Source organism: Botryllus schlosseri, chromosome 10 (genome assembly GCF_051294905.1).
Source record: "Botryllus schlosseri isolate E-star chromosome 10, Bs_hap1, whole genome shotgun sequence".
NCBI lineage: Eukaryota > Metazoa > Chordata > Ascidiacea > Stolidobranchia > Styelidae > Botryllus > Botryllus schlosseri.
The window spans coordinates 20,339,252-20,360,457 of record NC_137245.1 but is presented as its reverse complement, the minus strand read 5'-3'; the positions used below and the strand labels follow the sequence as shown (position 1 = coordinate 20,360,457).

The window sequence follows — 21,206 nt, the reverse complement described above, 5'->3', positions numbered from 1 at the left end:
AGGTGTTTCCCATATAATGTTAGAATTGTACTACTTATCTTCATTTCTGGTTGGAACTGTCTGTCCTTACAAAGTAGTTTGGCCTGAAAAATAAACTTTTTTGCCTCAAAAACTGACCGATTTTTACATGAAAAAAACTTTATTTTAACGAAATCTGGTCCTCTGAAGAATTGTAGTAGTTGCATTATGCATTATGGTAGAAATAATTAAAAAAAAGTAGTACAACGAAAGATACTTTCCTCAATTCTGGGGTAGCGAGACCCAAAAGTACAATTTAAAGTGGCCTGTCTATACTTGATACATTTGGTGACGTTCGCGTTCTCAAAGAACCATTCAAAAAGGTCCGTGTTCACGCGAACCTGGACTTTTCAGGGGTTAGCTCCATCTCTACTATTTATTGCATCTTGAGACTCCCCGCATTCGTCATTAATATAGATGTTACAATTGTAGAAGTTTTCTTCGATGATAACTAAGAAAAGTTTAGCACCTGGTCGCAATCACTTCAAGTACTTACTTGATCATCTACTTCAACTTCTGTTTCAAAATCAGAAACTGTGCGATTGTTGCTACAGTATGGAGCTGAAATGATGAGCTGAAATTGACGAATCTGTGCTATGAAGGCAACCATCCAGAAGAGTCTTCCAAACTATATATAAATAACACATGATCGCCATCTACCGATTATCTTTTTGTTGCCATACCATGGAGAGGTGTCAATAGGCGGGAGCTTGTCAACAATACTTCAATTTTGAATCATCATCATTTGACTTACCCAAAGTTAACCGGTCAATAGGTCGCATCGTCTTGATCCACATAGCTGCGGTCAGAACGGCAGACAAGACGGCTATTACAATGGCGAACATCATATCGTCAGCTAAATCAATAATATGTAATCAATAAATCGTCTGACTATTTTCATCTGAACGAAACGCATACAATGTACAATGCGATAAGACACAAATCGATGTAATGAACTGATAGGAGGATGCCGGACGACCAGTTGCGGTTGCATTTGCGTTCTCATAAACAGGCATCCACCTAGACCTAGTGCCCGATGTCGCAGTTTTTGCCGATGTTAGTCTATTCCGCGTCTCTTTCTCGCTCTTTCCGTTCCTTGTGAGTGCATTCTCTCATCAGTTTTTTTCCAGTGCATATAAACAATCCACACCAAAACAAGATATAAATCTAGAAGATAAAGTGCATGGAAGGATAAAAGCATAACTTCGTTTATTGAGGCCCTATCAATTTTCCATATCTAAGATTGCTAAATTGAATCTGAACCAGGGTTGTAACCAAGTCACATTGTTCCGAGTCACGAGTCAATCTTACTTTTGTGGTTTTGACTCGAGTCAAGTCGAGTCATTTTCAATTCATCACCGAGTCAAGTCCGAGTCCAAGTCACCGTTTAAAGGCTCAAGTCCGAGTCATAGTGTTATGACTCGAGTCCGAGTCCAAGTCACTGCATTGAAGCCATGTTCAACTCCTGTTTTCAATCCTGAATTAGCTTATAGCTTATAGAGAATCAACGAATTCATTCTGCATGCTATCTGATATAGAACCAACGAATTTACGTCTGGATACCAGCTGATAGAGAATCAACAGATGCATGTTTATGTAAACGTACAGTTTTTCTTTCACATTATCAGGTGGTTGACTAAAAAAGGTCAGCTTTCCTGCTCAGCTCCCGAAATAGCCGCCGGAGCGTTACTAATATGAGAGGAAATTTTGGATTAACTACAAATAGAGATTTTCGAATTTTACCGGCCAGCTCATGATATTGTTATTTTGTGTAAAAATATGATTCATAGCAAATTTGGCTCAATTCCAACTAGATTAAAAGCGAATTTATTAGAGTGGAATATTTTGGATATGAAAAAATAGTCGGCTTACTACTAGCATCTAATTATATTATATGAAATAATTTCTCACCAAAAACACTCTCTTTATTTTCAAATATAAAATTTTCTCCTCTCACATCAATGATTCTACTTTTTAAAATTAAGCCAGATTCAGCGTTCTTTTTCTGCAACATAATAATTTTACCAAGTAGCCACCCAGTAAAAGAAATAAGTTATTTTTGAACAACCCTATTGTACAAACATCACACAACGTGCACAATGCACATATAGGCTACCTAACAAAACGTCAAATGGATGGAGTGTATTGTGTGTTTTCACTGAAAGCAGATCAAATCAATGATGAGTTACAATTCAAAAATACTAAAGTGGAAAGGAGATCCTCATATATGTTATAGCGGCATGGCCTTAGAATAAATCCACATCTACTGAAACACGTTCCACTGGTGCACTAGATACAGGAATTGACAAGCATTTTTGAACCACATTGAAGAGCATTGGATACTCATTATTTCTGGTCGCCCAATAATGCAAAGAATCATCGCCTTCAAATCTACATGTGAGCTTATCAGTCTCTTCCAAGTACTTGACGATCTGAGTCATTTCATTGGCCCTAATTGAACTTTGCTTCGATTGTTTGTATAATTGAAAAGTATTGAGTACTTTGATTCCGGTGGATCTATTACCTCTTCATCACAGGATGATTTTGTACAATGCATTGCTACTATATGTACCATTGTCTGCTATTTTTACGGCGGAATATCTGATATCAGACGAGTGCAACGAAATCAGTGGCGACAAATAGCGATGTCGGCAGAATTCGTCAGATGCGTTGATCTAGCCATTACGATTCGCAAATTTCTTCATCTTCAAGTCATATATAATATGCCGAGTCAATGACTTGGGTCGAGTCATGCGTAATGACTCGAGTACAAGTCGAGTCAATCCAAATATTGACTCGAGTCGAGTCGAGTCATTTTCCCATTTCAAGAAAATGACTCGAGTCAAGTCGAGTCACAAAAAAATCGTGACTCGAGTCTGACTCGAGTCGAGTCATGACTCGAGTCATTACAACCCTGATCTGAACCAAATGATACGCCCGTAATCTCAAAATCCTTTTGCAGAACATGGGATTTCAATCGCAAAGGCTGTTATTAATATAGATCATTCGCCCATATTATATAGGACCAAGTTTTGATATTCCTGCCACCACGAGCATGATTAAGAAGTAGGCCTATGCATATTATGAAATCGCATTCAGTCCAAGTCCGCCTATTCATCTATTTGACTTATCATCATTACACAATCACGAGAGCCCTCGAACTGTAGTTAATGTTCAACTATCGACGGTAACCCCTTCACTATTAAAACATCATATCTAGGACTAGTGGTTTCGCGGTTTGACCGTAATATGTCTCAAATCAAGCGTACTTTTCTCTAACCAGGCTAAGAGTTAAGGAAATTAAATAATAATGATGATCGTCGGATCAATTTTTATCTGAACAAGACACACATATTGTACAATGCAATAGGGCACAATGCGACGTAATGAGCAGGAGGATGCCGAACGATTCGCAGTTGGGGTCTTTTTAGACTGATATCCACCTCGGCCTGTAGTGCCTGATGTCACAGTTCTTTTCGATGTTGATCTTTTGAAGCCGCGGCCCATTCTAGTTCTTTCCATTACATGTGAGTGGTTTCTTTAGTCGGGTCTTTTTATGGGCTTTCTTTGTCGCCGTAATGAACGGCGCGCTATATGGCATGTGGCCTATGAGATGTTGATCATATTATCCGACAAATACCATTCAATTGTTTTGGTGCTGGTGACGATAAATTCGAGCGTCGTAAAGATGGAACCACTCTGGTTCGCCTGAACGCAATATGACGCCATAATCCTACTTCAAACAAAACAATGATTCCCAAACTACGTACCCGACATACAAACATTACTCTTTCGAGATTCTTTTTGGAATTTTAGAAAAAAAAGTCAAACTATTTAAGCTACTATCATTGGACGAAAAATAGAGTTTTACTTTTTCAATGAATCAACTCATAAATAACACCATGGAACAAAAATTCAGTTGAGCCGATTTTTTGATATTTACTATACCATATTCCTTGATAAAACATGTTTCCGGTATTTTTTGCCACAAGTGTCCTTTAAAAATGTAATTTTACGCTTTTTAAACCTCCCGCACCATGTTTTTCAAGCTCCTTTATTGAATTTCCTATTAACTGTGACGTCACAGTTCCATCATTCTATTCATAATAGTTGGTTGTTAGTAACAATCACTTCTCAGTCTCAGTTATTCGGTTTTGGCTACAGAAACCGTTCTTAAATTCTTTTTCGTTTTGTTTAGTTAGTGCACTGATTGTGGATCTAGTGAGTATAATCTCATCATTAATGTCAACATCACAAATGTAATCTGCCTGCTGGCTGTATATCTGTGGTCTGTACGTCAGTTTGAAACAAGTTAAGTACAAAATACAAATAGAAGTACGGTTTTTTATACTTAGTTTTACTTTACTTTGGCATGAAGATTGGAGAAAAAGATAAAAACTGGGCATTTCATGTAATCTGCGAAACATGCCGATGAAATATCGATGGATAACTAAAGGGAGTTCGGCATTCAATGTCATTTGCTATTAAATTGTTTGAAGGGAAATTCGAAACCTTATAGATGACTGTTATTTCAGTATGGTTTCATTCCGAGGTTCAGAATAACTAAAAAATGACTTGACATTGCATATCTTTCTATACCACCTCCTCTTAAGCACCTGTTCCGCATTGCAGAAAGTTTTCGCTGCCCAAACTATCAGGCAAAAAAGCTCATGAAGACTCGACAGGGCTTGAAGATACAGAATGACTCCGATGACGACTTCAACATCTCTCATAATATGAGTGGCGTAAGCGCGGAACATAGTAACGTGCTGCAGCAGGATAGGTATGATTTCGAAAGAAGATGCTAATGGTGGCGGAGTTGCATCATGATGGAGGGTTATTTGCGGTCCATATACCATCAGATTTCTCAGTCTATAGACCCAAATCATGCAAACAGAAACAATTCAGAATTTTTTTGAAGTTTTTCCATCCTTTTATAATCAACGGTAGCCAACATTTGTTCATATTCCTTCTTTTTGTTAGTGTGTTAGTACGTCCGATAAGGAATTATGCGTATTATTACCGCGCAATTTTGTGTAAAACAAAAAATCAGAAAAAGTGACATTTCTTCAACACTAATGTTCATATTATGCTTTTCATTAGCATTTTCTTACGTACAATAAAGAATTATTGTGATTAAAACGGAGCAATTATGAGTTAAATCAAAAATAAATGAAATTGGCATTTCTTCAAAATTAGGGACATTTCAGGAAAAGTTTTGGTATTTTGGTAATTAGTTTGGAATACTAAAACACAATACATAAAAATTTTTGCCAACTATAACTTTTGCAAAATTTTGTTACATGATCTAATAAATCATTGCACAAGCCGTGAACAGTAAGCATGAGCACATTGCCTGGACGTCAACTTGCACGTTGTTCCACAATTCGTTGTTTTAACCATTGGCGTAGCCAGAAGGGGGCCAAAGGGGTCATGCCCCCTCAAAATTTGTCGAAATTTTATAGTAGATGGAGTATTTTGAGCAGATCTATTCAACTTGTAATTTTTTTTACGCCTTGCGCGATATTTGTTGAGTACCCGCCTCTCAATAAATAAACATAAAAATAGACCTAAATAAAAATACGCATGGGGCACATGATTAAATTCAACTGTTTTCGTGTGTGCTGCATGCGGTTGCGCGACTATTGGGCACCAGCTTTTTGGCGCCAAAAAGACACATCAAGGCAGATAAATTTTAGTCAACACGGCGTCTGATCCCAGAAAGATCGCAGGCGATGGAATCTTGGTCGAATATCGCGCGAGATGGCCCTGTCTTTGCAATCTGAGTCCAGATGTACAAATGCGCCGAGCAGAGGAAATTGATATTGCGCCGTTGAATAAATGCAGTCGTGCGGAATATTAGGCATCTCACCAACGACATTTCTCTTTTTGGTGGTTGTTGTTGTTGTTCGTGGTATTCATGGTAGTTTTTTATTACATTGGTCATTTACGCTGGGCCGGTATTTTTTATATTGATTCTGTAGCCGCCGATTTGTAGTCTGGCCCATTTTTAGGCTTTTGTAAGACACCGCCTGCGCGGATGTGATGACGAGGAGGAGCCTAGATAAAGCTCAATTTTGTCTGCATTTGGTTGTGGTACATGTGGGCGATGTTTTGAGTGGCGATAACTTTTTTGTGGAGGTCACGAAATAACAGCATGATGCAACTAAGTATAGGTAATTAAAAGTGGCCCGCCCGACGCCCGCCCTCCAGAAATTCATCAATAGTTTAACCGTGTGGTAGGAGCATATACACCAAGAAGAATAATTCAGTGCTTTCTAAATCGTCGAAGACACCATTTCTATCAGCTCTACTGGTAAATCTTATAATGATAAACACAGGGCCGTATCTGAGTCGCATCCCAAACCCACCAATCTAAGAACAAGCAACAGATCAAATAATAACAACACCCGACCACTCCTCCGTAGATGTATAATTAATGAATTGTATACCACTAACGTGACCTAAACTTTCGAACACGCCACCTCCCTTAGCTCTGCCAGTAAATCTGATCACGTGGGAAATTATATGAAAATTGGTCATGACTTTGGAAATTTATTCGCGCTTCGCGCCACTACATTATGGATGCATCGTGTGCCTATATGACAATGACATTGGGGTTTCGAGTAGCTCTGACATGGCAGGTCTAGCAGACGAAGCCCCCAGATGTTCAGTTCATCGACCTAATGGGTGCTCAAGACCATTACAGTAACAATATTATTGACCAAATTTAACAGTTAACTTTGAAACATTTTCGCGCTTGGCGAGGAAGTAGAGGATCACTGATCTTCCATAACATCTTGTCTGTGGATAAAAGATCACCCTAAAATTTGTGTTAATCACCCAGTAAGAATCCAGGACCATAGTTTTGTACTGGCTTTTCTATTTCGACTAAATCAAAATCTGTCGACGAGGGAGATTGGTGATAATCAAAGACGAAATGTGGGTGTGTTTGTCAACAATGCAACCTCGTTTTAGTCGTGTCTAATCGTATAAACAAGTACATCAATCTCCCATTTAACACGTGAAAGTGAAAATATATTTTTCAAAGCAACTGTCTTCTGCTGTAAATGTGCCGCTAGCCAATAGCTGAAAACGGCAGAGAAACACTGGTGGGAGATATTGTCGGAATAATAGTCATTGATCTGAGTAATCTTGGTGTCATTCGAAAGATGTTCCTGATGGCGATATGAATGGAGGGCAAAGCGCACAGTGTCTCATTGTAATCTTGAGAACTTATCATTACAACTTGTTGGTAAAATTAGAATTAATACATATTGGCTTAGTTTTCGGCGCACAGTCGCCTAACACTATCATTCAGTATTTTTGAACTGCTCTGAGCAGGGGTTTCGAAGCTTTCATATCAAAGGAGCCATATTGGCGTTATATTTTCAATCCTATAATTCCCAAGGGGCCACAAAGCAATGTCAATATGCTTTGACGTCACAATTAAATATTTGCGACGTCACGGTGGCACGGAATCGAAGTTCACTTCATGGGATTCGTCGTGCGTACAGTATTGTATCAATCAAGACGTGTACTCGGACTCCGGACGTGGTAGCGCAGTTTGATTAGTTGACCTACAGTCGTACACACCACGCTCGATATCACAAACATGGTTTCTATACTAAATATACACCAAAGTCCGAATTTGATATTGCTCCCGGTGATAATTAGTGCGTTGACTAATGAGTTAATTCGAAATATCGGAGGTAATGATTAATTATATCAGTAACTAAATCCGGATCATGTGTTCCTGAGAAGCTGGACAGACGAAGAAGATAGCGTAGTGGTGACGATAAGCGCCTGTCTGATTCCGCGTCGGAGGTTATTCTGAGCTCCTCTTCCGCGCGTCGCTGCTCTTACGGCGACAAAAATCCCAGAAAATGATCCGATGAATGAGCACACTCACAAGCAATAGAAACAGCAAGAGCCGCTGAAGAGAGACTGACGTCGAATATAGAGCTGTGACATCGGGCACAAGGTCGAAGTGGATGCCCGTTTAAGAGACCGCAACTGGTCGTCCGGTATCGTCCTATCTGTTCAATGCGTCGCATTGTACATTGTGTGTGTCTTGTTCGGATGAAAATATAATCTGCCGACTACTGATTGTTATTATTTTTGAAACGAGTGTTTGGCTGAATACTACAAATCATGTCGCGTATAATCAAATGATTTACTAAGTCACTGCGACATCTGGCAGGAACTCGATGCTGGGATGTCAGTAGATATCCCTGTATCCCCCAGCTAGTAGTATTAAGGATTGCATTAGATTTCACGAATTCGCATCATAATTATATCCCTTCGAAATTTCGACGGACTTATATCGACCGATAGGTATGAGTTCACTATCCCTAGCGTAGTGTCCCCTTTCTTATTAACTCTTATTCTATGACTACTGCTGTTCGGCAGAGACTTTCGAATATTGTTCACTAATCAAACACTAACCCGCTCCAGAGCCACACCACTTCAGCATATCCTCATCCCGACCTTCGTCGAGTCATTGTCACGCCACAAGGAAATACGGCGTGAATGCGGCAGAGATTCAGATTCACAAACGAACCTAATTGGTAGGTTCTGCACTGTGAACCTTTTCATATATTCCAATTTTTCACGTCATTATAACTTTTTTCCTGGACATTCTTTGCATTTCAACTTCGGACCACTCTCTGCATGGCGCCGGCAGCATAAAAAATCAACACTAAACGAGCACGCACCTTGCCAATATCGAAGGTTTTACATGCTTTGTAACAAAAGTTAAAACTTAAATTATCAGCTTTCCGTTTTTGAATATTTAGCGACTCTCTGCAGCGAGCTTGACCCGTGCAATCGCACAACATCATGAAGGAAATACACTACATGTAGACAATCAGCAAATGGTGCTTATTCAATCAATCAATGACATTGATATAAAGAATACATCGATGTCTAATGTAAAAATCTATCAGGCGTATACGGGATCTATCATGATTTGATAACCTTATTGTATCATAAAACCCAAATCAGTCTGACTGGGGTGTTTGCTACAGTATAACTTATTCTTGAGATAATATCTGACGCAAGTATAGCAACCGTAAGAATACATCCGTCTGGTCTAACCGAGTCCTAGTCGTAATCGTTGGCAAAGCGACGGAAGATGTTGATTTGGTGGAACTGCTATAATATTTGATTGTTCCAGTTGATTCATTAGGTGACGTTTGTATGTAATTCAGCGTTGTGGCATAATACGGCCTCAGTCGTCGCTAGTTATCATGTACAATTGTACAATAATATATTGCTCTACGGAAATGTAGGGTTGGAATCAGCAATTTGAGGCCACGTGATGTCGTAAGTAGGTTAAGTCGGGTTCGCGTTCACACAGAACCTTTCAAAAAGGTCCGCGTTCACACGAAGCAGAACCTCTCCAAGGTTCGCACCATCCCTAGTACATAGGCCTTATGCCTACATACCAGATCGAGGCACCGTCAATATGTTCTTATGATACGTCATGTTCGGAGTTCAAATTTGAAACAGTTGTTTGTCCAGTGTCCACCCATAAACTTTATCTTGATGCAATTTGTAGAGTCAACTCTACACATTTGTAGAGTTAATGCTACAATAACTTCAACCTCTTCGTGGCATCTACGGTTTCACGATACGAATGCTTAAAAGTAACATATATATAGGCTATATATAATTCTTGTCCGACTTGCGTAACCAATCTATGTAAGTTTTACGCAGCATATAAATAAGAGAAACAGTAAATTACCGTAATATAAATTCCAACAATTAACAGTGATGTTTTGGTATTCACATAAACCGCCAAAGCACCAAATCATACAATAATTTCTACAAGCACTAGGCGGGCTCGAATTCGAATTTCAGAGTCCAATCTTTTGTCCGCTCTTCAAACATCTCATCGAACGCTTTACTCTGATTGATTGTGAAATGGTTCTTCCAGTCCCCGACTTCGCCTTTGCGCATGAATTTCGATGCTTTGAATTCAAAAGCTCCGGTTTTCGCAACATCTGTGTAGTTGGTGCTGCTGTTTTTGCTCATGCTGCCGAAGGTGCAATGTTGAGCTATGGCGTCGATCTGGTCTTCGGTAAGATTTTTCTCGAGGAACTTCGACAATCTCCTCACTTCCCCTTTTAAATCTCTTTTCAGCTTTTCGTACGATACAAAATACATGCTCCTTTTGCGTTCCTGGTATATCTAAATATATTTATCAAGCTATATGTATGTTGATGAGTACGCCAGCAGATTTACGAACAGATATAATATGCAGACAGGCGGCGGACTTAAAGTGCAGAGCGGGTTACGCATCAACTGAGTGACAGATTACTTGAATAATGTTTTGTCAGTGACATATTGACAAGAGTCGTTTAACTTGTCTATGTGTGAGAGAGGAAGTTGTTTCGAGCGACACAGATCCGCGTTCTGTTTGAAGCATCCTAATACTAACAATAACCTAAGTGGACTTTTTGCCACCGAAGTGACTATTACCAGCGTTGCCACTCAGATGAAATTGACCCTACCCAAATATAAATTGTTTGTCACTGAAATGAATTGTGATAGAAATGAATTTGACCCCATGGAGCATGAATCATTCGTGCGATAGTGAGATAGTGAAGAAATATCTTCCAGAAATTTTGTCAGGAAGCGATGACGAGACACTGACCTCCATGCCACAAAGGCGAAGTGCGTAATGGCACAACTCGTGAAATATCTTGGCTGCAGTTCGAATACGGAGGATTTCTGCGGAAAAGGGTGCTGATATTTGTTTGACACTCTCAACTTCAAGTTGACACCAGATCATAGCTAGAACGCGGTGACATTTACATATTATTGCATTTAAAACAAACGGTGTTTTAATACACTTTGTTTAAACATGTTTTAAACAGTGTTTTAAACAAAGGCCTTTTAAACAAAATTGCATTTTGTCAAGTTGTAAAATTTTGTCATAATTGTGTAAATACTTATCAAAAACATTTTGTATAAGCCTACGGACAATTATCACCCGATATAGCCGATGTATATCGATATGGGATGGTTGGAACCCTCAAAATAGTCGGTTCAAGAGTAATAGTGCTGATATTTCGTCAAAGGAGCTATATTTCGCCTATATTTTCAATTGTCAATGTCAATCCACTACGACGTCACAATTGAATATTGGTGGCGTCATAACTTAAAAAAAAGTTTAAAACAAGGGTCTTGTTTTAAACATGTTTGTTTTAAATGCAACCCTATAATTGAAATGAAATGTTACGGAGCTAAAAGACAAGAACTCGAAACCAAACGTAGGCCTACCCGAAATAGCGACTCAAAAGTCAAATGACTTCAATTATCGGGTTCGCCAACTGTAATTATCAATATAGTCGGGAACTATAGTTACTAGCTCACTACTCATGTGCCGTATTTTTAGTCCTTGACCTTGAGGCATGTCTCCTCGATTGGGTTTCGAACAAATTATACGAGTGGCAGTAGCTGAAAGAAAACTCCGTTAGGTAATGTACAACAAACCTTAAAATTTATAGCTATTCTCCATACAAAGGACATTAAAATTGATAACTAATAATGTATTTTTTTTCTTCCGTGAATTACTATCAGGACGTGTCTGTATAGTAGTCTATAGTGCTAGTGTACTATAGTAGTGTATACGAAATTGAAGAGGGAGCAGTGAGGTGGAAATATTACTTACCGTATATCCAACAATGATATACAGATATATGTGAACTGTGTATTTATCCATACCTGCCAATACTTTGAAACGTGATCGAACCACGAACCGAAGGGCATACGCCCAGCACAAAATTTCGTAAGAAATTCACTCCACGTTCCCGGTTCGGGCAAGCCCTTTACCATCCGGTGGAAATGATAAAACGAAACGCAGTTGTCTTTCGGGTTGCGTACAACGACAATCATCTTTCCCTTAGGCGAGGTTTGCAATTCATTCGGCAACAGCTCGAACGGTAGATGAGTCTTTATGAATCTGAATTCAGGATGCGTTTGGTACAATCAAATATATATAGTCATAGTCAGTTACCCTGTGTATACACAATGAACACTGCACCGCTATATACTGCGTAACGTAAAAAATTTCGACTCATTATGGACAGGTGATTGTCGCTCATTTGTTATGGATTGTAGCAATCTCGGTGTCATTGGGATTACTTATTGTACTCTCAACCCAAACGACTGTAGTCAGATGTCAGGAATATTCAGATTGAGTTCTAGATATTGCTGACTGTGTGGACATTTTTGAGAAATGTGAGAATGTTACAGAAATTTTTCCTTCAATTTCGACATCCTATCACTCGCGTCATGAAGGTGTCTGCAAGCAAGGAAATACCATAGAAAACTAACAGGAATCGTGTATTGCTGTAATTGTGCTTGAAATATCACGGGATACTGCTTGTAGTAGCTCGCTTCCACCAGTGAGACGTGTCAGATGACGCATTAAAGTGATACCGTTAAGTTTAATCTTTCTACGCAGTGGAACACTTAATTGTAACAGCGCAAAATAGTGGCCATTGCAGGTGATAAACGAACTCAGGATATGTTGGAAATTTACCAAAAAGATGTCATTAGTTAATGATTTCGCTCTAGCCAAGCAATAACATCATATCACCCGCATTCTGACTATATACTACTCAGTAGGATGGTGCGAACCCTTGAAAGGTTCTGGTTCGTGTGAACGCGAACCTTTTCTAAGGTTCTATCTATGTCAGCGGTTCTTAACCTTGTCTCCAGCTGAGGTGGTCGGTTACGAAGTACTTCTACTTTTTCGAAGTACTCAAGTAGTTTTCCACTACTTCTGGTACTTACTCAAGTAGATCTGATTTTTTTTCTACTTCTGCTTCGTAATTTTCTGTGATCTACTTGCATACTTTTCGCTATTTTCAGTTTGTCAAGTAGAAGTAGTTTAATCCTCCAATACGAAAGATAGCCTGAGGAATTTCGGGGCTGTTTTCACGGAGTACCAACATTTAATTTTCTAAAAGTCAAGTAACGCCCAGAAATTTTGTTGTGCTTCGCGCACAGTAGTTATGGAGTGACAAATATGTTTCCGCGTATCGTTGAATATAATTCAGGTACCGAATAGCGTGGTTCCGCTCATGCGGCATTGTCGCCCATATCAAATATTTCATCACAGTAAATATGGCCCACCATAACGCTTGAAACTACCGTTTCGCAATCTATCAATTAGCCTACCTATCATATCGTAATCTAGCAGCCCGTGACGTGTGCTTATCTGGAAAAGTGGACTCCGGCTAGTGATGGTATGAACGTGAGGTTCAAGTTCGCATTCTGTGTGTGAACCTCGGAAATTTAGAGGTTCACGTTCACAAACGAACCTTGGTAGGTTCTGGACTGTGAACCTTTTTCATAAATTACAATTTTCACTTCATTATAACATCTTTGGTTGAAATTTATTGCATTTCAACTGCAGGCCACTCTATGCATGGCGCTGGCAGCAAAAATGAATCAACACTAAACGACCATCCACCTTGACAATCTCAAAAAATTTGCTTGCTTTGTTCCAAAAGTTTGCTCGAAAAATTTAGTGACTCTCTGCTGTGAGCTTCATCCGCAATCACACAACACAAAGAGTGAAATACACTACATGTAGGTAGTCAGCGAATGATGGTAATAGGTTATTGAACCAATCAATGAAATTGATATCGTTGTCTGGTGTAAAAAATCTGGCAGGTGTAGGGTCAATCTTGAATTCATATGTTTATTGCATCATAAAAACCAAATCCGTTCGATTGGGGTGTTGGCTACTGCTGTATAACTTGTTAGTGGGGTAATATCGGTAGCAAGTATAGAAGCCCGTTTTACACTCTGCTCAATATCAATGTAGCAATACTCAGACGCCGACTACATTGCCCGTTATGGCTTGGACCGTTATGGCCAGGCCGTGTTATTTTTGGCATTTCAGGAGCCAGATGCCAAAACTGCCAAAAATAAAATTTTGAAAATGCCAAAAATAAGCAATTTTTGGCATATGCCAAAAATAACACGGCCTGCCAAATAGTGTATTTCGTTCATGGTGTTGTGTTAACAGGACCGCGTTACAAGCGAGAAGAGCGTTTGTGAAAGGCAGGTTTCTTAATCTGGGTTCAGCCCACCCTTCAGGGGTGAAAGAATGGTGTCCTAAATGGTGAGGGCACAGCGAGATTGAACGGCTGACTGCATTTGGTTTACGTCATACTTTCCATTTGTCCAAGGGCAATTTTATGACCATTTTTGACCGGCTTGTCGAGCGCTAAATTTGATAAAACGGTTATCAATGAGAAGCTGCCGCAGTACTGATTATTAAAATATAAATTATATTCTGCTCATGGAACTGGAACCCCCAAAATCAACCACGATTTTTGCATTGTGATCGAGTTGAACATTGTGACGCAACAAACTGTCTGGCTATTTCTGAGCTGCATGGTCTCGGTTTGCCAGACAGTCTTGTTGCGTCAATGTTCTTAAACAAGCAAACCTTCACAGGACTCTTCCATGCGAGTTGGTAATATTAAAGCCACCTGAAGTGACAAAAGTCCTCCGAAAATATATCGGTAGACTGAAGGAGACATGATAGTCGGGCTACTAAATAGAATGTGTTGAGATAGACAACACAGGAAACTCCTGGAAAAGGATCGGGAAGAAAATTCTTTCTGCGATGAGATCGATGGCACTGGCGAAGTGATCTCTTTTCATGATGCATGGAAGCCGGTTCGGCCCTCCAAAGATTTTGAAGCTCTGAAAACCTTTTGTGGATGACTGGCAACATTCTTTCCCTCAACGGCTTCTTTTGAAGCCGATATTTCCCAGATTCGCTGGGCGAGAAATGAATTTAGGAGAAACTTAGCTGACCTGAGTTTGGAAGCACTGTTACAGTGCAAACGATTTAAGTCTATTCAGCAGCTGTAACAATCAGCTGTTGAGCGTGTTTGTTAGGCATTTCTTTCTCTTTTTTTGCTTATTGGCACCGATTACGATGGATACTGCACATTTTGTGGTTTCGTTTGATATTATTAACCTATGAAATCGTTAGGTTTTTTCTTCTTCTTATTGTTTGTTGGCATTGATTATACGTGGATGCTGCACATTATGTGGTGTCTTTTGACAAACTAGCCCAAATAAAGCGTTTTTGTGACTAATTCGAGGCTGAAACTATCTATTTAGAGGACGATGCCAAAACTGCCAAAAATAAAAATCAAAAAATGCCAAAAATAAGTTATTTTTGGCAGTTTTGGCATATGCCAAAAATAACAAGGCCTGGTTATGGCGTAAGCTTATATTCCCTTGCCTACTCGTCGAAATTGATGGCAAAGCGACGGAAGAGAGTGATTTTATGGGATTCTTATATCGTTTGATTGGCCTAGTTCGTACATTAAAATGTCAATATGTTCTTCAGCAATGTGGGTTTATGTGACCCGAGTTGTCGCAAGGTATTCTGTACATTAATATAGGCTATCACTTCACTGAAATGTAGGGTTGGAGTTAGCGAAATGACGTCACGTGACGTCATGAGGCTCACGTTCGCGTTCACACAGAACCTTTCAAAAAGGTTCGCGTTCACACGAACTTGAACCTTTCAGAGTTTCGCGCCATCCTTACTCCCACTTTTTTAAAATTTACACATGCTTTAGTAGACCATCTTTGAAACTTTCTGGACAAAGGACATGAATTATATTTTCCGCTTTTTAAACGTGGTATTTGTATTTCTATTGCAATTCCGAGAATCATACTCTGAGTTTTAATTACTTTCAGTTCTTCTGTCTGCAGAGCATATGTTGACGAATAGAAGCAAGCGTAGTAATGCCTCTAATTTCCGAAAGTAAAGCTACACTATATGGTATTCTTACGATTCACCATATCTTTTATTTACGCAGGCCCATACTAATCGCGCAGAATGTTGAAACCGTATCCGATACAACTTCGACGTATTGCTCTTCGCCTAAACTAGCAGCCTTATAATGTGGGGTAGGCCGCCATGTCATGATATTTTCTAAACGGGGTGTTCGAGTAAACAAAGGGTTAGTATCACATTTTCATATCAATACTATAATTTGCATTCCTTGCTGCGGACGCATGCTTGTGCTGTCAAAAATTTATACCCCCTCTCCTGGGATGCATCAATACGAATCAAACTCCCGGCACCTTCCGCGTAGCTCAATCGTAGCTTTGACAGTCCATGCAAAAGAATTACGACCGTTTTCAAAACTACTTACTTACTTGAGTAGATCTCAAGTCAGCCAATTCTACTTCTACTTGAAGTAGATTGAGAGTGCTTATGAAAGAAGTACTTCTACTCATACTTGAGTAGATTTTTGTGTCGCTACTTCTACTTATACTTGAGTAGCTTTCTTGACTACCCTGACCACCTCTGGTCTCCAGCGGGAGAATATTTAGACAATTCATGACCATAATAGCTTCCATCTCACATTGTTAGATGTGTACTAGGCTCACCTAGTTTGATGCTTAGGCCACTTCTCCAGCGTTTGAAGACCTTGCCCGAAATCTGTTACGTCAACCGTTTCCAAAAACCCGTATCGTTTACCCAATGTGGCCGCTTTCGCGGCCTTTGTGTCAGCATCGTTGCAAATCAACCAGACGATCTCTTGCATCCACGTTGTCCCTTGATCAACATTGCATAATCGAATTAAACTGAATTAAACGAATGCTTGAATGCATGCAATGAACATAGGTGGGATACACCTCATTAAAACGTTAGAAGCATCCAGGGCTTTACCTGCCTTCGCATACGTGGCTACGACAATGTCGTCCGGTCGCATCCGGAACTTGAGTACTTCCTCAAGGCCGTGGGCCATCATTGCTGATGGAAGAAGAGCTTTGACTCCGTTAGTAAGCTCTACCTCAGTGACCTGTTTTGGTCGTCTCATGATAACTCGATTTAAGCCCAACTTGAAGCAGAAATTCGCCACTGCAAAATGAAAAAGAAAATAATTTAAGTGCAGGTCAGTTCGGTTTATTAATACTTTTATTATGTCAAAACACTACAGGATTGCGATGAAATGGATAGCTAAGAAGTAGGTGAAACGACTAGAAAATAATCTACTCGCCTCGGCTTAGAACATGTAAATGGCCTACCAGGGATGGTGCGAATCCCTGAATGGTGCTGGTGCGTGTGAACACGAACTTTAATAAAAGTTTCCTGTGCACACGAACCTCTGACGTCACGATGTTAATGTCAAACACTACTGTATTCCGTGTGGATACGACTGCGTTACAGCGTACGTGTTCAGTGCTTGAGGAACAAAATACGGTAGTTTTCTAGAACGCAATGATATCAGATTGTCATTGTGCCGTTCCTACTCTGCACTCGGTGGGCACTTTTCCCCTTCTCGGATTCCTTTGTCAATGACATAGACGTATTACTAATGATGACTAGAGTTACCACGAACTCGCATATGATATGGTATAAGAATAGTTCGGACCACTGGTGGACAACTTTTTTGACCAAAGGGCCACATCCGGTACATTGGTACTTGCATATATTATGAGTTTACCACGGTGCTCAGATCACAACGAGAGAACTATACGGCGCCTATAGTCAGGTCATTGCGCGCGTCACGTGAGTATTGATGAGCCAAGGTGAACGCAAAACTTATATTACTATACGGACCAAAATCACTGACATTGCTGGCACGAATAATAATTAGAGTTCATAGATGTTGTATCTGCGCATAGCGCGAAAATATTTCATTTAACGAATGAATTCGATCAATCGTCACTTGCATATATTGCATGTATTACGAGTCAAATTTGTACCGCGGAGGTCAGATTGCAATGACAGAACGATACGGCGCCTGAGCAGATTTGGACCAACACCCTCCATTCATTTTTTGCAAAATTCATCACTGACGATATTTCTGGGAGCTCACTCGCGGAGTCGCATGTTTGCCAAAATATATCTATCTTCTAGTGCCCTGGCTCGGAGGTGACTGGCACCAAAATGCCGGTCCCGCGGGCTGCTCACAACTAGAATGAAGCATCCCAATAGCCTCAAGAGATACCATCACTATCCCGTTTTCTCGTAATTGCGAATTCAGTTATACTTAATTTTGTATATTAGGCGTATCTAATAATTTTTTAGTAGTGTTACTAAAAGAAAGGAACGTAGGTGCTCACAATCGCGAGAATCGCGTGGAAATTATTTATGTTAAATCAACCTGCCGCGAAATACTCTACATTAAGTTAATTTATAAAAATTTACGAAAATGTGGGGTTGGCATTGCTGTTTTCGCCGACCCCGGCTACGCCAGTGCGCCGAAAGCTAATCTGATGCTTTTTTAGTGATCAACTTCATGACAGGCTAATCGGAGTTTTAGTCGACTTTCAACTTCACAATAAATTACGTCGGCAATTCATTTTTTAAAATAATATACCTAGTTCCTAAAATTACCGCGTGGGCCATTCAAAACCTTCTAAACAGCCAAATGTGGCCTGTGGGTCACAGGTTGGCCACCCCGGTTTAGACATTTGCTGTCTTGGGGCTTGCTTAATACGACATATGAAGACATTTACATTTGATAGAAATGAGCAGGCTAACAAGGATTTTCCTTTCTTACTCAGCATTACATCGCAGGCGGATAAAATTGTTCCGCGGGCCGACATCGACTATTGAGATTATTCAATGTTCATTGTTCATTTAGGCCAGGGGCGGGCAACTTCTCCAGTCGGCGGGCCAGATATAGGAAAATTAAGTACTTGGCGTGCCGGATTGCTGAATCGCAGCTGGAGCCGGTTGTTAGAAATGTCTCCGATGTATTCCATAAGATACTATGGTATTACTATGACAGAATTCACGTATAATTTTACGGTAATCGTTCACAAAATTAAGAATTTTTGCCTTGTTGGCACCACTTTTTCTAACCATGTTCAATTGTTCAGACGCCAAACCTGGATAGCCGAGATATGCCGCGACTTACTCCGTAATTGTACTGTATTATGGGTATTCGTCGTACCGGCAATTTCGTCTTCAGCACAACACCGATGACCGAATATGCGGTTCGGAAAAGAGTAATCACTATGCATTTCTCATCGAATTCACGATATCAAGTGGAAGCGCTATATAAAGATTTGTAAACCAGTGAAATAGTACAGGAGTCAATATTGCCAGATATCGCCCTGGGGCAAAAAGCCGAGTAGCTAATCCCCATTCCCCCTCTAATACCTACTACCTACCATGCATTTAGGAAAACGGGACTTATGATTATGTGATCTGAGAAATATGACTAATTAGTAACAACAGGAATATATGAGCGACGCCAGAGGTTAAAAAGTGACCATGATGCACATGCCGTTTTGGAGGCACATACGCAGCAAAACACCGTCTCTTCTCTGAATTGGACGAGTATAGCTGAACGTCCTTTGGTGATAGTTTTTTATTCGTAGCGCGAAATTGGGCAGTAGGCAGATGTGTTTTTGTGGTTGCCCACGAATTGAAATTTACTCCAGCCCATGATCGTTTACTCCAGTGATTATTTGCTAACGTAAATAGGGACATGCATAAAAGCAAGCCACAACGCCACTATAGTCCGTATACAATTGTCGCGAAGCGAGCTAGTCAATGCGATGTCCGGCCCCCTGTTGTTGAATAGAAGAATAACAAATAGTGATTGGATGCGCGCTTTTCTATATATAATCATCAGTTTTGTGTATTAATTATTGTCTGCTTGATGCACTCGTAATTAGCGATGGGCAAAATCGAGCATCTGAGTCATTCGATTCTGAATCACGTGTTACGGTTCAAGTCGAGTATTCGAGTATCACTCATTATTACGTCATAACAGAATGAACTGTGTCAAAGTTCAAATATGTACCTTTTATGCAACCACAATGAACATAATGCCTGAACTGAAAAAGTATCAAAATTGATAAAACTGGTATCAATCGAAAGCTGCCTCAGTACTGATTACGAAAATATAAATTTTATTTCGCTAGTGACCCTGGAATCCCCACAATCAGCCTCGAATTTTTCATTGTTATGGAGAGTGGCATAGTGACGCAACAATGCTGTATGGCAAAACGAGTGCGTCGCGATGGCTGCGCGGCGAGCCATAACTTGATTTTGAATTATTATCTCTCTTTACTTACCCAAAGTTAACCGGTCAATAGGCCGCATCGTCTTGATCCACAGAGCTGCGGTCACAACTACAGACGCGACTGCTATTACAATGGTGAACAACATATCACCAGGCTGTATTCTACTGCATATGAACAATCCACACCAAAACAAGATATATATCCTGAAGATAAGGCGCATGGAAGGATAAAAGCATAGATTCGCCTATAAATGCACCGAATGCCTCCTTATAATTACGTAGGCCTACTTCAAATTATGAACGGGTGAATCAATCTGCAATCTTTATCGTGGCGAAATTATATCTGAAACAAATGATACGTTCCTAATCCCACAATCTTCTTGCAGAACATGGGATTTGAATCGCAAAGATTGCTATTATGAATCGTTCGCCCGTATTATATAGTCCAATGTTTTGATATTTCTGGCACCGCGAGCATGATTAAGCAAATCGCATCCAGTCCAACACCGTCTATCCATCTATTTGAGCAATCACCATTAGACCATCACGAGAGCTCCGGAACTGTAGTTAATGTTCAACTATCAATGATAGCCCCTCCACTATTAAAACATTATATCAAGGTTCAAATATCTTGAGTTTTGTGCGTGTCTGTGCCGAATTCATTATAATGGTAGCCTACAAAATCGTCAATCTCGAGACTCGTGATCATGGTTTGACCATAGTCCTACAATGGTGTGGACACAACCTACTATCATTAGACGGAAAATTGAGTGTTCCGCTTTCAATAAATAACTCGTGAATGATAAATCATTGCGCAAGCCGTGAGCAATTGAGCATTTAAGCACATTGGCTCCGGACCTCTGCTTGCACGACCTTCCACATTACGTTGTTTCAACCACTATAAATGCATGCTTAGCTAGTTCGATTGGAAGCAATAAATCAAGCAACCTCTCTTCATAAGAAGAAGAAGCTCATTTTTTAAATAAATGACCGGTTTTTATATCGCCATTCCACAATAATTGGATGGATTTTGGCTGTCTGCTTCCATATCCTATTCCATGATCGATGCAAAGCCAGCAAAGTGGTCACGTGAGCATGGCTTATATTTCGACTAAATTAAACCAGTGAACAAGGAAGATT

General features: G+C 39.9%; 1 protein-coding gene and 1 long non-coding RNA gene across 2 annotated transcripts in view; one reads left to right on the top strand and one right to left on the bottom strand.

Annotated features, from left to right (window-relative positions):
• The window catches only part of LOC145448180 (uncharacterized), a 453,937-nt gene that overhangs the window by 350,147 nt on the left and 82,584 nt on the right, over positions 1-21,206 (top strand). The window lies entirely within an intron of this gene.
• LOC145447969 (sulfotransferase 1C4-like) lies at positions 9,670-20,712 on the bottom strand. Its single transcript, XM_080326265.1, has 5 exons — positions 20,119-20,712; positions 16,751-16,942; positions 16,468-16,636; positions 11,752-11,989; positions 9,670-10,212 (listed from the first exon to the last, which is right to left on the bottom strand). The coding sequence occupies exons 1-5, from the start codon at positions 20,285-20,287 to the stop codon at positions 9,856-9,858; spliced, it is 1,125 nt and encodes a 374-aa protein (XP_080182391.1). The 5' UTR covers positions 20,288-20,712; the 3' UTR covers positions 9,670-9,855.

Excerpts from the sequence above, each read along its gene's own strand:
- LOC145447969 (XM_080326265.1), bottom strand. The coding sequence starts at position 20,287 with ATGCGCCTTATCTTCAGGATATATATCTTGTTTTGGTGTGGATTGTTC. Across the intron at positions 16,943-20,118 it reads TATTGACCGGTTAACTTTGG|TGGCGAATTTCTGCTTCAAG; the intron begins GTAAGTAAAGAG and ends TTCATTTTGCAG. Across the intron at positions 16,637-16,750 it reads AGCCACGTATGCGAAGGCAG|GGACAACGTGGATGCAAGAG; the intron begins GTAAAGCCCTGG and ends ATGTTGATCAAG.